A 19,756-nucleotide genomic window follows, 5' to 3' on the forward strand; every position below is an offset into this window, starting at 1 on the left:
TAGCTGCCGGCAATTGCTCCACCGTAGCGACACTTAAAATACATAAATCATATAAATCAGACACAGACCTCACAACTACACATAGTCACTCCTAAGGTCACCATGTGGAGGCCAAATCCGTGTCCTGCGGGTAATTAAAAAGAAGGAGAGAAACCTCCTTCCTATCTAACTGATTCCCGCGCGGGAAAACAATGTCCTGTAGAGAACTGTGGGGAATTCCTGTCTTCTTGAGGGACCCGAATAACACACTCCTTTCCGCGTTATACAGAGTACAGCACATAAGGCAATGTTCTATGTCACCGCACACACCACACGTTGAACATAATGGAGACAACGCCAGGCCAGTCTTATACATCCACGCAGGGGTACGAGCAGAGCCCGTGCGAATGCGGAGCAGTAAAGTGGCTTGGTTTCTTTTGAGACCCTTAGTCACATATGGCTTGTGAGGTGAGCTCCACAAAGAGCTGAAGTGGCACGACACCGCTTCTCTGAAGAGTCTCTTGTCCTCTTGAGGCACTTTTCTCAAAGGATTCCCAGACAGCGCTCTATGGGCGAGGCTGTCCGCCATCTCGTTGCCTATGATACCTGTGTGCGAGGTCTGTCTCTAACCGTCTTCTCGCCAACTTGGCTCACTGGGTAGCATCGACGGTTTGATGAGTACAGCATTGGGCCGCTCTGCTTAGGGAACAGGGTCCGAAACAAACCATCGGACTAACTTGGGTCTTTGGGTGTGCACCACTGAGTATGTGCAACTGGGTTTTGACCACGCTTCAATGAGCCTCTTTCGCGCGAACTTGAGTCACTGTGTATGCGCCACTGGGTATGTGCTGCTCTTCAGTGGCATAAATAATCATAAAAAAATATATCTGCGGCGCTAGGCAAAATGGAATCCGCGACATGTCTATTGAGACAACCTTCTCTGAATATATATTCACGAAGGCGTTACGCATACATTTCACGGTGGCGCCGCCAGACGGCGCAGCGTGTTCAGGGGGAAGCGTGAGAGAGGAAACCGGCTTCATGCACGCCTCATACAGTACGCGTTCCGGCGGTGACAATACGGTGTGTCGCTACACTACTTACGTGCGCGTAGCATTAACGTCGACATTCATCGGCAGAGGGGTTCTGCCGGAAATTCACATTTTGTCCGGGCTCGATCCCTTGTTTTTGAAAGTGTGAGGTGCAAACCGAAAGCGATGATTCTTGAACACAGTTCTTTTACATCGTTGGTTATTAATAATAGAAAGACTGCAGCTTGGTCACTTTTAGGAATAGTGCAATGGGAACAGAGCCCGTTTGCTTCGCCATTTTGCAAACCGAATGAATGAATTTAAGCTAATTTAATCAAATGAAATAAACGGTTCAAGTACCTTTCCAAGCTGCTTGCTTCGCATGAGAGCACAATAAATCATACTGTGTATCTCAGCTTTCATTTAGTTTTTGAAGCATGTTAAACAGTGCTCCCTTTTTTTGAAACAAGATACAGCTGGTGCATTTTCTTCTTGCGCAGGAAACACCGATGGGCATTCCACCTCCAGATAAAGGTAATATGTCGGTGCATACCAGGGTACTATTCTGGACATTGACGAAATCCACCACATTGTAAACTTCTGTAATGGCTGACAAAATGGAGAATTTGATAATGTGGCGGAATCCGCCGATGTCCACAATAGCACTCCCACTCGGAGCTTTATCATGACATCTTCCAGTGAAATATAAAGGAAGGCCAGGTACAATGCCGACCAAGGGAAAATTTAATTAAATGGCGTCTCGGCAATGTATGTATGTATGTATGTATGTATGTATGTATGTATGTATGTATGTATGTATGTATGTATGTATGTATGTATGTATGTATGTATGTATGTATGTATGGTGTGTGTGTGTTTGCGCGTGATGTTATGGGGTGCCCTTATAATTTGACGTTAAACAGGCGACGGTGCTTCACATCATAAAATTATAAATTTGTTTTGTTTGCCGATTTAATCCCACGCTCGCCAGCTAATCAAGGAGATGTAGCAGCTTCTACAGAAAACACGGGCAAAAGGTCCTGCTTCATCGAATAATTAGGACTCGGAGAACTGCACTGTTATGACGTGTAACGCGGCGTTGATATCAAATCAAATAAACAGCACAGCCTGTCCGACACAACCTCCTCTTGTAGTCGCTTTAAGGCCAGAATACATTCAGCGAATATGCGACGAATAGTCGGCGTTCGACGCCCCGCGGCGTACGCACGACGCGCGGCGGCGGAGAAAACGTCGTTCGCCGCCGATCCAGCTGGCGCAGAAAAGTTCGTCGAGCGTCGACGATACCGGAAGCGGCAAACGAGCGGCGCCCCAAAGCGAGCCAATCAGGTCTCACTGTCCGCCCCGACTTCCGACTAGGCTTCCCCGCTTGTCCTTGTATCCCGATCCCGCTCTATCGTTCACGCCGGTATCCCGCTTTTCGTATTCATGGCATCCAAAGCGGCGCGGCTGGAACTCGGCTCTTCAGAAGCGTGCCCCGCGCGCGTCGAGCCACAGAACAGAGCCGCGAAGTTGGAGGAGCCGAAAGTTGTTTACCCGCCCAGTGTTGCCACAACGCATAGCATCACCGCTTTCTTTAATCTACATCGGCACATGAATGTCTCAAACACATAAAAAACACTAGAAATCATTTCTAAACAAAATTTTACGCGTTTTTAGAGTGTTGCGCAATTCAAAAGCGATAATAGTCGTCGTGAAAGTTTTTTTTGTGTCATGTGTTTCACTACAGCGCATTTGCCTCGTCTAGCCACACTGATAACAACGTAGCGACTCGCCGGCGGCGGACGCCGTGTCTTCGCTCCATGTAGCGCAGCCCGAAGAACATACGGCGTCGCGCTGCGGCAGATTTTCTGCCGCCCGAACTTCGTCGTGAAAGTTCGCTCCATGTATTCTGGCCTTTATAATACGTCCTCTAGGATTGCCCCGAGGCAGACCCGCCGTAGTAGGCCAGTGGCTATGGCGTTGCGCTGTTGAGGTTAAGGTCGCGGGTTCGACCCCGACTGCGGCGACCGCATTCCAATAGGGGCGGAATGCAAAAACGCTAGTGTACTGTGCATTGGGTGCCCGCCGAATAACCACAGTTGGTCAACATTAATCTATAGCCCCCCCCCCCCCCTCCCACTACGACGTGCCTCCTAATCGGATCGTCATTCTGGCACGTAAAATCGGAGCATTTAATTTTTGTCCTGAGGCCGACGTCGAGCTCACAGTTGGAGGTTTGATGTACGTGGCGCGCATTCGAGACGCCCGACAGTGTGTTGCTCTCAACCAAGATCTTTTAGGTATTTTTAGGTGCAGGCGGGGACAAAATATCGTGGCCCACGGAGTGCGTGGCAAGATGTAGCCAGCAACAGCTGATGGCAAGCGCTTAATGCAGAGAATGGCGTTCGCGTCCTATATAACTCGCAAGCATGGTAATTATCGAACTTCCGGCCGTCACCTTTGGAGCCTTGGAAATAACTGCAAGGGGCGAGTTTGCCTCTCCAATGGCGTGCCATTTAAACAGTCGAGAATAGATAAACAGATGCTGTTGCTTTCACGACGCACGCGTTTCAGAAGCGCTGCGCCGACAATTTCTTTTTGGATTCAGTCGAAATGCTACGAAATGCGTTTGCATTAGTTTAAGATTACCCCAACTGTATGAAAGGCCGGTCCCTAGTGCAACAGGAGTGCGCATTGCAGCAATTTTCAATTGAAAGGTGACTGCCGCAAGTGCGGTAACTGCCATGTTTGCTAGCCAGGTAGAGTGCGAGCGCCAGTGACACCAGGTGCATATACCGTTAGATGTCGCTGGCTAGAACTTTGCACTTGCCACTCGAGCCTCTTGCCACGTGCTACCATGGGCCACAATATCTTGCCCCCGCCTGTAATATGCATGATTTTCAACGAGACATTGTGCTTAGTTCGCAGAGAGTGTGTTTACGGTGTTTGAGGGGCGTGGTTGGTTAATCAATGCGGAGCATTCTTCCTCAGGTGCAGCCACGTTTTTACATAAAGGTGCGCGGGCTGGCGGGCATCTCATTGTTTTGGTGGGCCGATCCCGGTGACGTGCAGTCTAAAATCATGTGCCACAGGGGCGATTGGGCATGTGCATTGTGTATGTGCACTGAGGCGAATGTGTATGGGCCACTAGGTATCTCTGGCTTGGCCTAATCTCGCCGCAGTAGGTCTCTACTGCTCAAGTTATGCATTGGGTTTGGTAGTGTCGTGCATCGTCTTTACCGAGAAGGACCTGCGCCGAGCCCTCCGTGCTTTGTTCGTGCATGTTACAGCAAAACACTTGAGCACTTACTGCTAGAATGTTGAACATTACTCAGTTCTCGCTGTGTGCTGCTGAGCAAGTTCCCACGAATTAATCTTGCTCGAACTGTGCCTGCTGACGTGTCCAAATGGTCGTGCTTCAACTCTATATGATGCTCTCAAAGCTGCCCTGGAATTTTTATCAACCACTCTACTAGACTCTCGCCCGTAATGACCGTACTCTGCGCGTGACTGTGTGATGTGTTGTGAGGTGCCTTCCTCTCCATTTTGCTTTCTTTTATCTCCTTCTTCTCTTTCTTTATCTCTGCTCTTCAAGCGGGTGAGCATGATGTCCCTTTTAGGAGACAATTGCTAGACCGCTTCTCTTTCTCTTTGTGACGTTGTGCACTAGGCACGTGCTTCTGGGTTATAGTTTGCTTTCCATCTCATATTTTGCAAGAAAGACATTCTCCATTACTTATGTGAAATATAAACACTACGACTCATAATCTCTATGTGACCATTCGCTATACAGCAGTTACAGTATTCATACAACCGGTCTCTACAGGTCATGACTGTTTCTCATTACGCAAACGTCAGCTATATATGTATACAGTTAAGTCTGCCAATTTATTGTTCAGTTTCTCTGCTCGTCTTCCCCATTCAGAATAACATGGTAAATCTGTAGCAGGACGAACCTACTTCAGGCTTCAGACATGAAAACTTGTCTCTTTTCACCTGTATCAAAAACTTGCGCCGGAAAGTTTCGCGTGCTTTCTTTGTCTCGTATCGGTGCGCTGTAACCGATTCCGGTAAGTATGATCAGTTTGTATTCATACGCTGTGATGAAATGAATGGCCTGTCCTGTGTTAGAACAACAGAAGGGCTTTGATGGCGCACTGTGTGTATCTCTCAACACCCTGTTATCTATATACAGCGATCTCTAATGCACATTACGCTGCGCGGTTGTTGGCACCGAGACGAAAAAAAAAATCAATTATTGTGATTTCCCCATCAGTCGATCACCCGGCTGGCGTACTTTGCAGACAGCTCGACAACCGGAACACGCACTTATTACTCAGCCCACATGATCAGAAAGAAAAAAAAAGGAAGAAACGATTTTGTTCGGTTCCTGCTATGTAGCAAAGCAACTTGACGAGGCGCGGCCTAGAGTCTAAAACCACAGGTACTAATCACGCACTGGAAGTCGGTGCTTCTTTTATTTCTGTCTTGTCTCCCCCCCATTGTTTTTTCTCTCTCTCTTTGGCGCGCATAGCATAACTCTACGCAGATTGTAGGCTTGTCTCCGGACCGTTTAGTACAGGCCGCTCGACAACACTGAGCCGCTGAACGCTGCCGCGACGGGGGCCCTCTTTTATTTATGAAGAAAATCCAAGGTCACACAGTCTTACTCTGTATGTTTTCACTAATCAGTGCACTGTCTCGCTTACTGCATGTTTCCAGGCATAGGCCATAGCACAGAGAGAGAGAGAGAGAGAGAGAGGGCTCTTTATTGGAAAAACAGAGAATTTTGCCGGCGCGTATATAACTGCTGGCATGCTACTCTGTATAGGGATGGGGAATGGGATTAAAAGATTCCAGAAAAGAGTTGGAGAAAAAAAGGATAAAAGTAAATATGAAATGTCCGAGTGGACCTTATACTAATATTTACAGGTGACACGGCGGGTAAATTTAAGCTTTTGTATAGTAAGGATGCAATTTTTAAGGCTTTTAATTTTTAAGGTGTATTTGACCGATTTCTGTCAGGTAATTGAACAATAAATCCAAAACCCGTCGCTGTTTTGAAGGGCCGGGCATTGAACCTAAGATGCTCGGTAACGTTAACGGTTCGTGGCAAATCATGTCCATTTGGTGCTCAAAAAATTGTCTCTCGTCGCGGTACGCGGGGCATTCTAGTAATATGTGCTCAATTGTCTCTAAGTTGCGACAGTTATCACAGTATGGGTTAGTGGTAAGTCCTATGCGGTACAGATAACTGTTCGTGTATGCCACGTTCAGTCGAAGACGATGGTACAATGTCTCTAAGTGTCGAGGAAGTGGTCGTGGAATTTTCGGTCTCATTTCTGGGTCAATGTAACGTAGGAAGTTATCTTGGTGAAGCGGCAGATTCAAGATGCGGTCTTTTTCTTGATAGGCATATTTTTTTGCCATGTTTGAAGCATCGGCTTTTGTAAAATATGTTCTTTTGAACTTGCGGTATTGGAGTCCATTTCTGGCGGCTTCGTCCGCTCTTTCATTTCCCGAAATGCCGGCATGGCCAGGTATCCACTGGAACTTTATGCAATGCCCAGCAATCTTGGCCCTGTGGTGAAGATAAGCAATGTCAAATGCTGCTGGTTGATTATTGCAACGCTTGTGCCTGTTCCAGATACTTTGTAGGGCTGCTTTTGAGTCTGTGAAAATCACCCATGTCCTTGGCGGCTGCTGTCGAAGTACATACACAAGGGCCTCCTTAATGCCATATAGCACCGCTGAAGTAGATGATGTCGCTCGCTCAAGACGAAACGAGAATCGTTGCCCTGTAGAGGTTACAAAAAGTCCGCATGATGAACGATGTGGAGTTGTAGAGCCATCTGTGAAAATGTGCGTTGCGGCTGCGTATTCTTTGTGCATATATTCTAAAGCTATCTGATAAGTCGCTGCCTGAGGCATTTTCTTTTTTGCACTGATTCCAGGTATATATGGCACGATTTCCAGTGGGGACAGTGTCCATGGTGAAATGTTTCGCGGCATAATTTGTGACGCCTGAGCAGGAATCGAAATAGATATGCTTCCGACGGCCTGCCCAAAGCTAGATGTAGCACGGGTTCTGGAAATATCCTTTAAAAAGTGAGTCTTCGTATGAGTGACGTGGCGGAGGTGTATCCGAAGTGTCTCCTGCGAACATAGCACTTCCAGAGGCAGGCATCCAGCTTCTGCTACAGTCCCTGACCGGGACGACCCCTTCGGAAGGCCAAGACATACGCGAATGCAGTTGTTTCGTGCTGCCTCGAGTTTTCTCTTGCTTGTGGGAGATATTTTGTGCAGGATCGGGGGTAATATCGTAGTGTTCCGTCGACGTAGGCCTTATGGAGGAGCACCATTGATCTACAGTTGCTGCCCCACTGTGATCCGGCTAAAAATCGGAATACGTGCGACGCCGAGGAAATCTTCTCACTCAGTTTTTTCACTTGGGGCGACCATGTGAGGTTCCTATCGATCGTCACTCCAAGAAACCTTTACGTCTTGACGTATGGAAGGGCACGACCACCCAACACTAGTGGGTATTTTTCCATACACCTCCGCGTGAAAGCCATGGCAACGCTTTTGTCGGGGGACAATTTCAGACCCCTTGGATTTAGGTAGGCCGATATATTTGCTAGCGCTCTCTGGAGGCGTTGTTGGGTGGTACTGCGGGAACGCGCCGCACTCCAAATGCAGATGTCGTCCGCATACAGTGTGATTTTGACGCCAGGGGGCAGGTTTCTTTTCAAATGGATGAGGACTAAATTAAATAATACCGGGCTTAACACAGCTCCTTGTGGCACTCCCTTCTCGACGGCATAAAGCGCCGTGGGGCCATCCGGGGTACACATGAAAAGTTGGCGTCCTTGAAGATAGTCTTCAATCCATGCGTAGAGCCGTCCTCCAAGACCAAGGGTTTCCAAAGCGTCAAGTATTGCTTTATGATAGACCGAATCATATGCTGCCTTAATGTCTAAAAATAATGCAGTAGGTATGTTTCCAGAGACCAATTCCTCTTCAATTGATGAGACCAAGGCAATGACATTATCAATTGCGGATCTATTTTGCCGGAAGCCATTCATTTCCTCCGGGTAAACTTTTGCAGTTTCCAAGAACCAATTTAGTCGTTTGTAGATCATTTTTTCGAATAGCTTCCCTACGCAGCTAAGCAGAGATATGGGTCTGAAGGAGGCGTAATTTGTTGGCTGCTTCGCTGGTTTCAATATAGGAATGACTTTCGCAAGCTTCCATTCCGTAGGAACCTCCCCAGTTATCCATGAGGCGTTGTAGTACTCCAGAAGGCGTAGGCGAGATGTGTGGCATAGATTTGCGAGCGCTTCATAACTCACGCCGTCATGGCCAGGTGATGATCGCTTGTTTACGTCGCCGATTGCTGCCGTGAGCTCTTCGATGGTGAATGGTAATTCTAAGTCAGGAAGGGTAGCTCGAGGTGGACTAGGCTGACGACTTGCAATTTGCCGCAAAGGTTGTGCCCCGTTGGAAAGGAGCCTGCAGTACTGCTCTGCCACCTCTTTCAGAGATGCGCGCTCATGTAATGAGAGGGCGATAAAAGGGTACAGCTGTTGCGGCTCTTTGCGAATGCCTCTGACGACTCGCCAGATTTTGCTCAGCGGTTGTCGTATGTCCAGTGTCCCACAAAAGTCCCTCCACCTTTTTTGGTCCAGTTTGGTGAGGTAACGTCGTATATGTCTTTGTGCCCGTCGACAAGTTCTGAGGTCTTCGATATCCTTCGTACGTAGAGCCTTCCTTTCGGCACGCCTTCGAATAGCACATAACCTTTCAAATTCCTCGTCGTTTGTTGGTACATTACAATGCTTAGTGGCAGAGCGGGTACTTTGTTTGAGGCAATGAGCTATTGTCGGTATTATTTCTGTATTCGTAGTTGAGGCTGTGATTCCTTTGTCTACGGCTGCTGTGTAAGCTTCCCAGTCTACCGACTTCAGTTTCACTTTTCTGGGCGACGTCCGAAAATGGAGGGCAGAGATTAGGATCGGGTAGTGATCACTACCTCGAGTCTCGAAATCTGTACACCATCCGAACATAGGGGCCACTTGACTTGATACGAATGTGACGTCAATGCAGCTAACAGTCGTCGGATTTTTCAGGTATGTTATGCTGCCATCGTTCAAGGGCTCTATATTGTATTTTGCAAAAAGCTTCGCCAGCTTGGCACCCCGAGCACATGTATGTGAACTGCCCCAGATCTCGTTATGTGCGTTGAAATCGCCACAAATAATATGTGGAGACTGAGTGTTTGTCAACAAGTTTTCCAATCTTGTCACGTCGAAAGGTGATCCTGGTTCCAAGTAGACGCCGATCAGGGTAAACACTTTATATGCAATCACTGTGGTTGCGCAAATATATTCGTTCTTGTCATGTGGTGCTACGTCAATCGCAGAGGCAGGTATGTCGTTGCGAAATCCAACGAGCAGTCGGCTAATTCCATTTTGTCGCCTTGAATGATGAAAATAATACCCCTTTATCCTAAAGTGCTCGTCTACGCGAGACTCGGAAATGACTAAAAAAGGGAATCGGTATATTCGCGTAAGATGCTTAAAGTCTGCTAACTTCGAGCGCAAGCCGCGAGCGTTCCACTGGAATATAGTACATGTGCGGAAGTGTTTGTTGGTGGACACCGCTTGTGAGACGATTGTTGGCGAAGCCATCGTTGCTTCTGCGAAGAATCACGGCTTTGCGCCGTGAAAGAAGACGACACTAGCGGTTCCAAAGCCAGGATGGCCTCTATTTCAGGTATGCTCTTAAACGATGGGCTGGCACGCAGAATAGCCTTGATTGCGGCGAACATCATGGGAATCAGCATACTTGGTATCTCATTTGCAGTGCTACCATCTAACAACTTTTCTTGGTTCTTCCTGTTCTTCTGCTGCGACCTTGATGACACTTGTTGCTGTCGTGGGCTTGAGGTTATATCACTTGAGGGCTTTGATGGATTCGTTGCAGTTGAAGGCCTTTGCTGGTTTTCTTTCACGACTGAGGTGTAGGACTTTTTCAAAGCCGTGTCGCTGCGCTGCACCGTGTCGTGTTGCTTTTGGTTTGTAGATGTATACATCACATCCGGATTCGGTGGTGGTTCTCGTCGTTTCCGCACTTTTCCTTGGATTTGCTCCATCGTCCGTGCAAGAGTGGCTGATTTCTTCTTAGGACACCCTCCGTATGACGCAGCATGCTCAGCTCCACAGTTTGCACACCGAGGCTGGGAACGTGACGTACACTCCTTATGCGTATGTGGACCAGCGCATATCTTGCAGCGGATGGGGCCTTTACAATATTTCGCTATATGTCCATGTCTTTGACATCTGAAACATTGAGTAGCAGACCCCATGTATTCCGTCACAGGATAACTGCAGAATCCAAGCGACACTCGGTTTGGTAAAGGGGCGTCCTTAGAGAATTCCAGGATGACCGAGCGTCTTCGGGTTTCCGTTACTACGCCATCTTCGTTAGGGACGTAGAAAACTTGCCTTTTAGCAGATATGACCCCTTGTTCGCTCAAATACTCCTTGAGGTCGTCATCTGAGTACTCAACAGGAACGTCCTGTATCCTCCCGTACGTGGCAGAGTAGGAGTATGGAACTCGAGCTTCTACAGGAATACCCGATAGATCTGTCACTCTGAGGAGACGATTGGCTGCAGGAAGTGTAGACACTGTCACCATGAGGCTGCCATCCTTGTTGAGACGGTGGCTGAGTATCTTTTCTTGGGCTGTTGTCACGACCGCAGAAGCCAGAAGATTTGGGTTTACTTTCCATAAGCTGCTGTCAGGCTGAGTTGGCTTGAATATAACAGGAACACCTGCGGCACTTTTCTTTTTGTAAGAGACAACAGTGAAGGCTGTCTGGTCCATCTCTTCGTTGTCTCCTGCAGATTGCCTTGCGTCGATGTCATCTTCACGTAGCCTTTTCCTTGCTTGCTCATCTTCTCTGTGGTCTACAGGAGCAACGTGCTGACCTGATTGCTGATTGCTTGCGACGGATGCCATCAGAGCATCACGAAGGACGGCCGACGGCGGAGGCTCGCCGCGCTGCTTCGGTCCGGTGCGCTTCGGGAGCCGCTTGCTGTGCTTCTCTCGCAGGACGGTGACCCCCAGGCCGGCGTTCGGTGAAAGAGAGGCACAAAGAGTAAAAAGGCGCTCTACACTTGCTAAAAAAAACTTAAAATTACAGACGGGCGTTCGGAAGCGAGCCTATCGCTCGTCGTCTTCTTCGTCTTCCCATAGCTCAGAAGGCGTTGATATCACTTATCTGCCCTATGGTTATATCAGGTATTTCTATTTATGCGGAATACTTTATTTTAAAGGAAACTGTCATATCTACTGCCGCTGCTGTTATTGCACATAAATTACGTGGATAGACCGATGTTAGCAGCAAAAAAAAATTAGGACAATGATTTAGCAAATTATTTAAAATATGCGCGTTAGCTTTCTTAATTAATCAATTTAGGGCACGTGTCGTAATTGTGAAATTGAAGCCGAGGAGTAGAGATGTCATGCCAGCTTAGAAGAAATCCCAGGACTACCACTTCTGAGGTATCCGTCCCCGAAATCTGCTAAAAAAATGCCTCGGCGTTCTAGCGAAGATCCTCCCGAGCTGGTGATGTTTTGGGGAAACTGTTTAGTTGAACTACAATGAATTCCATAGTACATTTTGCATACCTGGAAAGTGGTGCTAGCCGTAGGATTTCTGCTAAGAAGACGGGACTTCACTACTGCACGGCTTCAATTTTGCGGTTGCAACAGGCGCCCTAAAGTAAATTTTAAAAATTACTGAGCGCATTTTTGGTCATTAACGAAATCGTCCTCGAAATTTCTCTTCCAGCTAATGTCCGCCAATTCAAGTAGCCTGTGTGCAAGAACAGCAGGTGCACAAATATGCCAGTTTATTTTAAAATAATGTGTTACACTGAAAAGAAACACCTGGCTTAAAGGTCGCCAACTAAGTGCACTTGAACTGGTTTAGCAAATGCAATTAATTTCAACTTTCAATACACCTCATCGTAACATTGTTAATCTAAATAAATAAGAGGGGAGGGAGGGACACGTGTATGCATGCCATGTTGAAAGGTTGAAAATTTAGGCTGTCGATGACCTTTCTCAAAATCGGCAGTTGTTGCCAATCCACGAACTTGTATGGCTGTGTTATTCGCCAAAGTGGAAGAGATATACTGATATCGAATTAGAAAGACACCACAATTCATATGCACTAGCTTCTCAGTTAATTCTGAACTAGAGGTTTAGTTGGTAACACGAACAGTGTCTGAATAAAGGAAGCCTTCGCTCAGACCGAACTTTCTGACAAAGTACTTTCCTGGGGTCGAAACGTCCGCTTCATATTGATACATGACTTATTTGAAGACTCGGGATAGATGAAATCCCCATTTTCTTGCTACTCCATTACCTTGTTTGAATTTCGTAGAGTGTGTTTTTGCTTAGAGTGATCGCTGTATTGAACTGTTCTTACGAAAAATTATTTCTGGGGCTTTAGGTGCCAAAACGACGATATCATAATGAGACACGCTTTAGGGGGAGACTCCTGAGAAATTTTGACCAGCTGTAGTTCTGAATCATGCACCTAAATCTGTTTGCGCGAGAGCGTACGCCTAACCCCCCCCCCCCCCTCCCCCCCCTCGAAATGCGGCCACCGCGAACGAGATCGAAGCCGCGGCCACGACCGTAGCGGCACAGCACCATAGCATACATTGAGCTACCACGGTGGGTCGTTGAACGGTTTTAGGATTTCTTATTAAGGATAGCAGATAGCTCGCTGTGCCTTTGTCTATGCCACGTATCAGCTATGACTGCATGGACGCCAATCCCCGAAATGAAGAGATCCACGGCGACATTTAACGAGCAATTCACTTAAGTTCATAAACTACACCCTGAGTGAATTCTACAATATTGTTGGCGACAGCTGGTAGTTGAGCCTTAACTGCGTATAGGTAAATTGAAACACTGAAATCCGCAGCATGAGAGAAATTACTTTCTCTAACTACCCCATATCGCAGAATTTGACAAACGAGCAGGACGTGTTAAACAACACGTACATTTGTGAGCTAAAACGGCGATTGGGGCGTGTTCTTGACTTTCATGACTTCGAAGAATCTGCCCATGAATAGTTTTTTTTTTTCCGCGCTGCAGCGACATCATAAACAACTCATCGTTTCACAGAGTGCGAACGCTGCCCAACGCACAGTTTGCGCGCATTGCTGCCGTTGTAGGAGGCGCGGAGAAGGGCTACAGATCAGCACGAATCCTTGTGTGATTTATTTTTGCAACAGCTGACGTCGAAGACACAACGCAGCCGGAGGACGAGCCCATCACAACAGGCAGCGGCGTCGAAGGAGCAGGAACTGGGGAAGACGATGCAGCGGGCGAAACCGAACGCGAGCAGCGAGTGATTCCCGTTAGGCGGCAGGAGCTGGTGGACATCGTGTCGCACGCCAAGATCACCCGCGTCATCATCGGCGAGCAGCTCGCGGGCCCAGCCACAAGGCGCCGTCGAACTCTGGTTCACGATAAGCGCCCATAAGCACATTCTTGCGGACACTGCATAAATCGCCAGAACATCTAGTGAAGCAGACGAACAATAAACAAACGAATAATTTGACATAGAAACAAACAGAAAACAGCGGCGTTTCCGTAACGGCCATCACGAGCAGCACCGTTGGTGGAGCAAGGTAACGGACCCTACTTGCTCTCTATTGTGGCCACAAACAACGCCATGCCTAGATAATGCTGCCGAATTACAGGTTGCGTTATTGTTTTCACGTTAATTTAATATCGCTAAACGAAAAACAAATGCATCAGATGAGGCAATTATGCCAACTGTGCGGCAAAATCTCGAGCTGTCGATCTCATCGACAGGTATTCCCGCTCGGCGAACACGTTCTTCAGTTCTGCTCGTTTCCCACCCTGGTGGTTCATTGGCTACGGCTTTCTGCTGTAGATTACCAAGTTGCGCGTTCAGCTCTCAGATGTCGCAACCAAATTCATGAGGCACGATTGCTAAAATACCTGATTTATGTCAGTTTATAATAGGTTCTTGCGTGACTTTAGAGAAGTGTTCAAAATAAAGCCAGCTCTTCTCCTGAAAATAAAGAAAAAGCTATCGCTGCAACTGATAAAAAATTAAAAGATCAGGTGTTTTACGTGCGGTAACCACGATATGATTATGAGCCGCGCCGTAGTGGAGGTACTCTGGCTTAATTTTGACTACCTGGGGGTTCTTTGACCTGCACCCAATGTCCAGTACACGGGTGTTTTTGCGTTTCGCCCCCATCGAAATACGGCCGGCGCCGACGGGATTCGATCCCGCAATTTCGGGTTCAGCAGCGCAACAGCAAAGCCACTTTGCGACCAGAGCCCAGTTGCTCAAAAATTCGTTCTGTTCGGGAAACTGAATCCGAAACTAAGAATTTACAGGCGCGGTCCTTCTGTAGTAAGTGTACTAGGAGCTGAGTAGACGACAGTGCGATAAAGAATTAATTGACGTGTTCAAGCGACTTCGGATTAAGCTTAATAATTAACTAGTTATTTTATGTGAAAATTTCCATAACTAGAAATCTGCGATGAATTCATAAATGTAATCGAGTTTTCGATTTCTTTCACCACACACTTTCATCTGCTAGCCACTTGGACACCTCACTTAGTAGAGCACTTGGACTTGCGAAGTGGTGGTCCTGGTTTCTATTTTCATGCAAGGGTTAAATAATCAACAGCGTTTGTTTATCGAGGAAGCCATGTTACTCCCAATGCGGCGCTCTGTTACCGCGAAGAACAGTCATCCTTGTTTGGCTCTAAGTTATTTCCTGCTAACAGTCTCTCTGTTTGATCGACTTCCTATTTTGGGCCGCAGTAGGTTGCGTACGAGCTCAAGCACGTGTTCTATCATTGGAATATCGAGGCTATATTTGACTCAATATGCGCTTCGCGCAATGGCAGTCATCATTCCGTTCAGGAGGTGACAAACATGACACCTCGCTTGAGACATAAACATAAGAGGCCGAATTAATCAAGCTTTTCGATCGCAATATAACGAAGAGGAACAAGCCTTCTGGGTTTTCGCTGTCAGTGGCCAGGTGCCTTCTCTAATATGCCTGACATCACCATAGCTTGGACCCGCTTTTACGAACATTTATATTATCCCGTGGGCAGTGGCGTAGCCAGAAATTTCGTTCGGGGGGGGGGTGCTCACATTGCAGCTCGGCCTCCTCCTTAAAAAGATTTAGCTCGAGTGCTCATCTAAATACATGTAAAATGTAAATACGTTTTTCTCGGCAACCACTACACCAAATTTGACCAGGTTTGTTGTATTTAAAATGAAACATAAATTCTACTCACTTTTCGTTTCGATTTCTTTCATTTAGGTTGTCAGTTCTTTATTAAAAATCGGAAAAAATCACAAATTTTTAGAAAACGAAACTATCAAGTTTAACACTCTGTAACTCAACAACGAAAAAAAAAAAAAACATCGCAATTCTGTGAATTGCATCTAATAGTACATCTAGAGCGGACAAAATAGGTATGTTACATATGAATCTCAAGAAATTTAATATTATGGAAATAAGGCTTTTGCAGAACCATTGTACACAACGTAACCAGTTCACGTAAGATACAAATTGACATATCGAATTTGTCCGCTTTGACTGTTATAATAGATGCCGTTTACAGAACCGCAATATCTGCTCTTGATGCAGAGCTATTAGCTTTAAACATCGTGCTTCTATTTATTTTTCGAGCTTTCGAATTTTTCAGAAAAATTCAGACTTTAAATCGTAATTCCGCTTTCAACAGACACTAGAATTTAGCTTTCTCTCTCAAGTGCAACAAATTTAAAGACAAGCGATCGAAGAGTTATCTCAGAAAAGTGTTTCTGCGTTTCACATGTACTTGAATAGGCCGCGTCGGAGTTAGGCCCGAGCTAAAGCTTCCTCTTAAACAATTTGCGAGGTTTCAAGTACATGAATAATAACTGCATTGTGATTGCCAAAGATGCCGCAAGCAATTTCTCGAACGCTACACACTGTCGAAACAAGTAAAATATGTATTTTTTCATAAAGGAATGTACTCGTATGTGCCAAAAATTGTGCCCAGAATACCTGATGTCAACGCTTCCATGTTTTTTGCCTAACTAATAAGTAGAGAAGATATCACACGAACTTTAGAACTCTATCAGTTCGAAACCAGCAAAGCAGTGCATGCCGCTGATATGAAAAATGTAATGGCCATGAAATGAACAAGTTGATGACAAACGTGTTAATGAAACTTTGTCATTCAATAACCTTGCTCACATTCTTGTACATATATAGGCAACGGCCCGTGAAAAATCTCAATGACGCTGTCATTTGTTCGAATGTATTACGCAGGAGCAGTCGTGTGCCCGGTCGTGTGTCGTGAGTAATTGCATCGAAATTATGGTCGCAACAAGAGCACGTATAAAAAGCGGGAGTTCTGCAAAATATACGAGGGCGAGTCAAATGAAAATGAGCCAGTGGGAATAGATGACAAACGGGGTACTTTATTTAAAAGTAGTCTTCATGAGCATTCAGACATTTCTCCCATTGACTAGCGAGTGGCGTGATTCCCGTCTCATAAAGCTCCTTGGGTTGCTGCTTCAAAAAGCCTGCAACTGACTCTTTCACGTCATAGTCCGACACGAATCTGGTTCCCTTGAACTGTTTTTTCAGCTGCCCCAACATGTGGAGGTCGCAAGGCGACAGGTCTCAGCTGTGTGGCGGATGTTACAGCGTTTCCCACTTGAACGTTGCCAGTTTTATATTAAACACATCAGCGACGTGGGGACGGGCATTGTCGTGGAACAAGATGACCCCATTCGTCAATTTTCCACGTCGTTTCTTCTTGGTTGAGACTAGCAGCAGATCCGTCGTTTCACAATAACGGAAATAATTGATAGTCTCTGAAGATTTAGCAAATTCTGTCAGTAATGGCCCCTGACGATCGAAAAAAAAAAAAACTCAACAACACCTTTCCGGCGCTGATGACGGCCTTTGTGTTCACTGAGGGCGGTGACTTCGAATGTTTCCACTGTAAGCTTTGCCGTCGGGTTTCAGGCTCGTAGTAGTGGCACCATGGTTTGTCCCCGATCACAGTTGCAGAAAAGAAGTCGTCACCCTCATTATGATACCGGATCAGATGAGTCAAGGCAGCGCCGAAATTCTCCGTCTTCTGGCGGTGGTTCAAAATCTTGGGCAGCCACTGCGCCCGCAAGAGCCGATAACCGAGATGTTCATGACTTATGGTGTGAACCGAACCGTGACTGATGTCCACACGCTCTGCCAGTTCATCGATGCTTATCCTCCGTTCTTGTTTCACCAGATCATCAAGCTTCGGAATTTTGTTGGGAATGATTGCACGATGGCTTTGGCTCGGTCTTGGATCGTCTTTGCACCTTTCACGTCCTTTTTTGAACAGCTTACTCCAACGCTTCACAGTGGCCAATGAAATGAAATGTTCAACGAACGCGGCAGCCATACGGCGTCTAATATCTTTTTGGGAAACACCTTCAGCTGTCAAAAACCTCACGGCACCACGCTGCTCAACTTCTGGAGCATCCATTACGTCACGCAACCATGTTCAACCCAGTGTATGAGAGCATTAAAGAACATTTATCCTCACACCTGTGTGTCACTTTTGTAAATGAAAGATGCCTGAGTGCTACGCGCATGCCTCGCAGATAATGAACCGAACCATTATTGCGCGGGGTGGGTAGGCTAACTTTCATTTCACTCGCCCTCGTACATTATAAAGGCGAATATACAATTGAATATATATACAAATGCGAAGATACAGCTTGATAAAGGGCAAAAAAGTGCCACTAGAAACAAAGTTCACTGCACGTATACACAAAACCTGGCAACAAGATATTTAAGTGTACGCATAAGTATCCAATAAATCTACATATATAAGAAAAATCACTGTATATAATGCGTCAAACAAGGCAAATGAACATGTTGTGCAATCACAGATTCACAGAATCCTAGATCCCGCCTCCATTCCATCCACACTCCCCGATGTATCGCGCGCGACGGAAGGCGGCGCGCTTGCTCCCCGCTTTTCTCCTTTGCGCACACGAGACTTAGCCACCATCGTCTGTTCACCCATTCCACCCCCTCTCCCCTCAAAGTCAAAGTAGAAAAAATAAATAGGAACGTAGTTACCTTGGCTGGCTTTAGTGTCTTGACATGGATGCTTTGGCGTAGGTGAAAAAAAAATGTTATTTTTTTTATGTGACATGAAGGCACGAATGAACCACAACAACGCTTCGTCTCATCGGACCTCGCTGCGTGCTTTGTCACCCTGATTGATTGATTTATTGATTGATTCTTTATTGGTTTATCTTGCCTGATAGTGTGTTGATTAGGCTTGTCTCATATGTTCCAACGTAAGACTTTGGAAAAGTCAATGCATCTTTCGCGTCAAATGTTTATCACTACATTAAACCCTCAAAGTTCCGCAATTGAAAATCTGAAGCACAAGTTTGGAAATTTCAATGCACCTTTCGCATCAAGAGTTTGAGAATTTATACCCATAGGGTTTCGGAACTGACATCCATACGCTCCGTAGATTCCGCGGCCTCCGCGACATGCTGCGGTGAGCCCGTTCTCCATGAAAACGCTCTTGAAATTTGGTGCTCGGATGGGGCTCCTTGCGTTATGTGACTCCCGGTGCATAGCCGTTGCCGCGAAATCCAGCCCGAGTTCGCAATGTTCGCGGTGAAATGTCTTTTCGAGCGTGAAAAGGTCATTCTAGACAAAATCCAGAATGATTTCCGGCGCCGGAGGTTGCTTTGGTCGGCCGTGCATGGACAGCACTAAAAAATTTCGGGGGGGGGGGGGGGGGGGGGCTGAAGCCCCATAAGCCCTCCTCCTCCCCTGGCTACGCCCCTGCCCGTGGGCCCAAATTCGAAATGCTTTCCACTCGTCAGTGCTGCTCCCCATGGGCTGGCTGTTCTGGGTAATAATATGCTTCACATCACGACTGAGTGCCCCCAGGTCTTACGAAATGCTTTAGCATAACTATATTTTTCTAAGTAAGGGCAAAAGTTCTTACGTAGAACTGTCTGTAAAAGTAAATTCCAGCCAATCCTGCTGCTATTTATTTAGTATAAAACCAACGGCTGCCAGGCAATGACAAATAGCACTTCCGAACGAAAACCATTTTCAATTCACCCTTTGAAGATTTCGAAAAACCTTTTTGAACGCACACGTAGCAAAAAAAAAATAATAATAAGGTATTCGTCCCAACTGGTACGTTTGCGAACGCTTACAAAGGTAACTCAGATGTACAGAGCGCAGCTATAGAGTTGTTTAGCCCGTTAGTGATATGCACAGGACGACACTTCTGCTGCAGGGCGTATTCCAGAAATAAGGTCACGGGCAGGCTGTCAAAGGAAATAAATTGAGTCGTGTTGCTCCCTTCGAACGGCCACAACAACAACACAGAGCATAGAGAGAAACATTTACTGCGGAAAGTATGGATTGACTGGCTTTGAGAAGTATTGCTGTGAAAGCGAGAATGCTCAACGCGTGATCGCTTGCAGCCAAAATGCTTTCTTTATCGAAAGAAACCATCAAATTCAAATGAAAATGTCGTGAAACTTATGTAACGGTAAATTACAAGCAACATTTTGTCATATGGAAAGAGACACCGTCCAGCTAGCCATGGAAGTAAGCGCAAATGGCAGTTA

At 46.4% G+C, this 19,756-nt stretch overlaps 1 protein-coding gene across 2 annotated transcripts in view; it reads left to right on the top strand.

Annotated features, from left to right (window-relative positions):
• Window positions 1-19,756, top strand: part of LOC129387245 (uncharacterized) — a 60,900-nt gene that overhangs the window by 24,446 nt on the left and 16,698 nt on the right. The window contains exons 9-10 of one of the 2 annotated variants that reach the window (XM_055076044.2): window positions 1,511-1,544; window positions 13,329-14,045. In XM_055076044.2, coding sequence (XP_054932019.2) covers window positions 1,511-1,544; window positions 13,329-13,579 — 285 coding nt within the window. In that variant the 3' untranslated portion in view covers window positions 13,580-14,045. Of the gene's footprint in view, window positions 1-1,510; window positions 1,545-13,328; window positions 14,046-19,756 lie in introns of those variants that run through there. The other variant, XM_055076045.2, reaches the window with a different exon arrangement.

This window comes from Dermacentor andersoni, chromosome 2 (genome assembly GCF_023375885.2).
Source record: "Dermacentor andersoni chromosome 2, qqDerAnde1_hic_scaffold, whole genome shotgun sequence".
Taxonomy (NCBI): Eukaryota; Metazoa; Arthropoda; class Arachnida; order Ixodida; family Ixodidae; genus Dermacentor; species Dermacentor andersoni.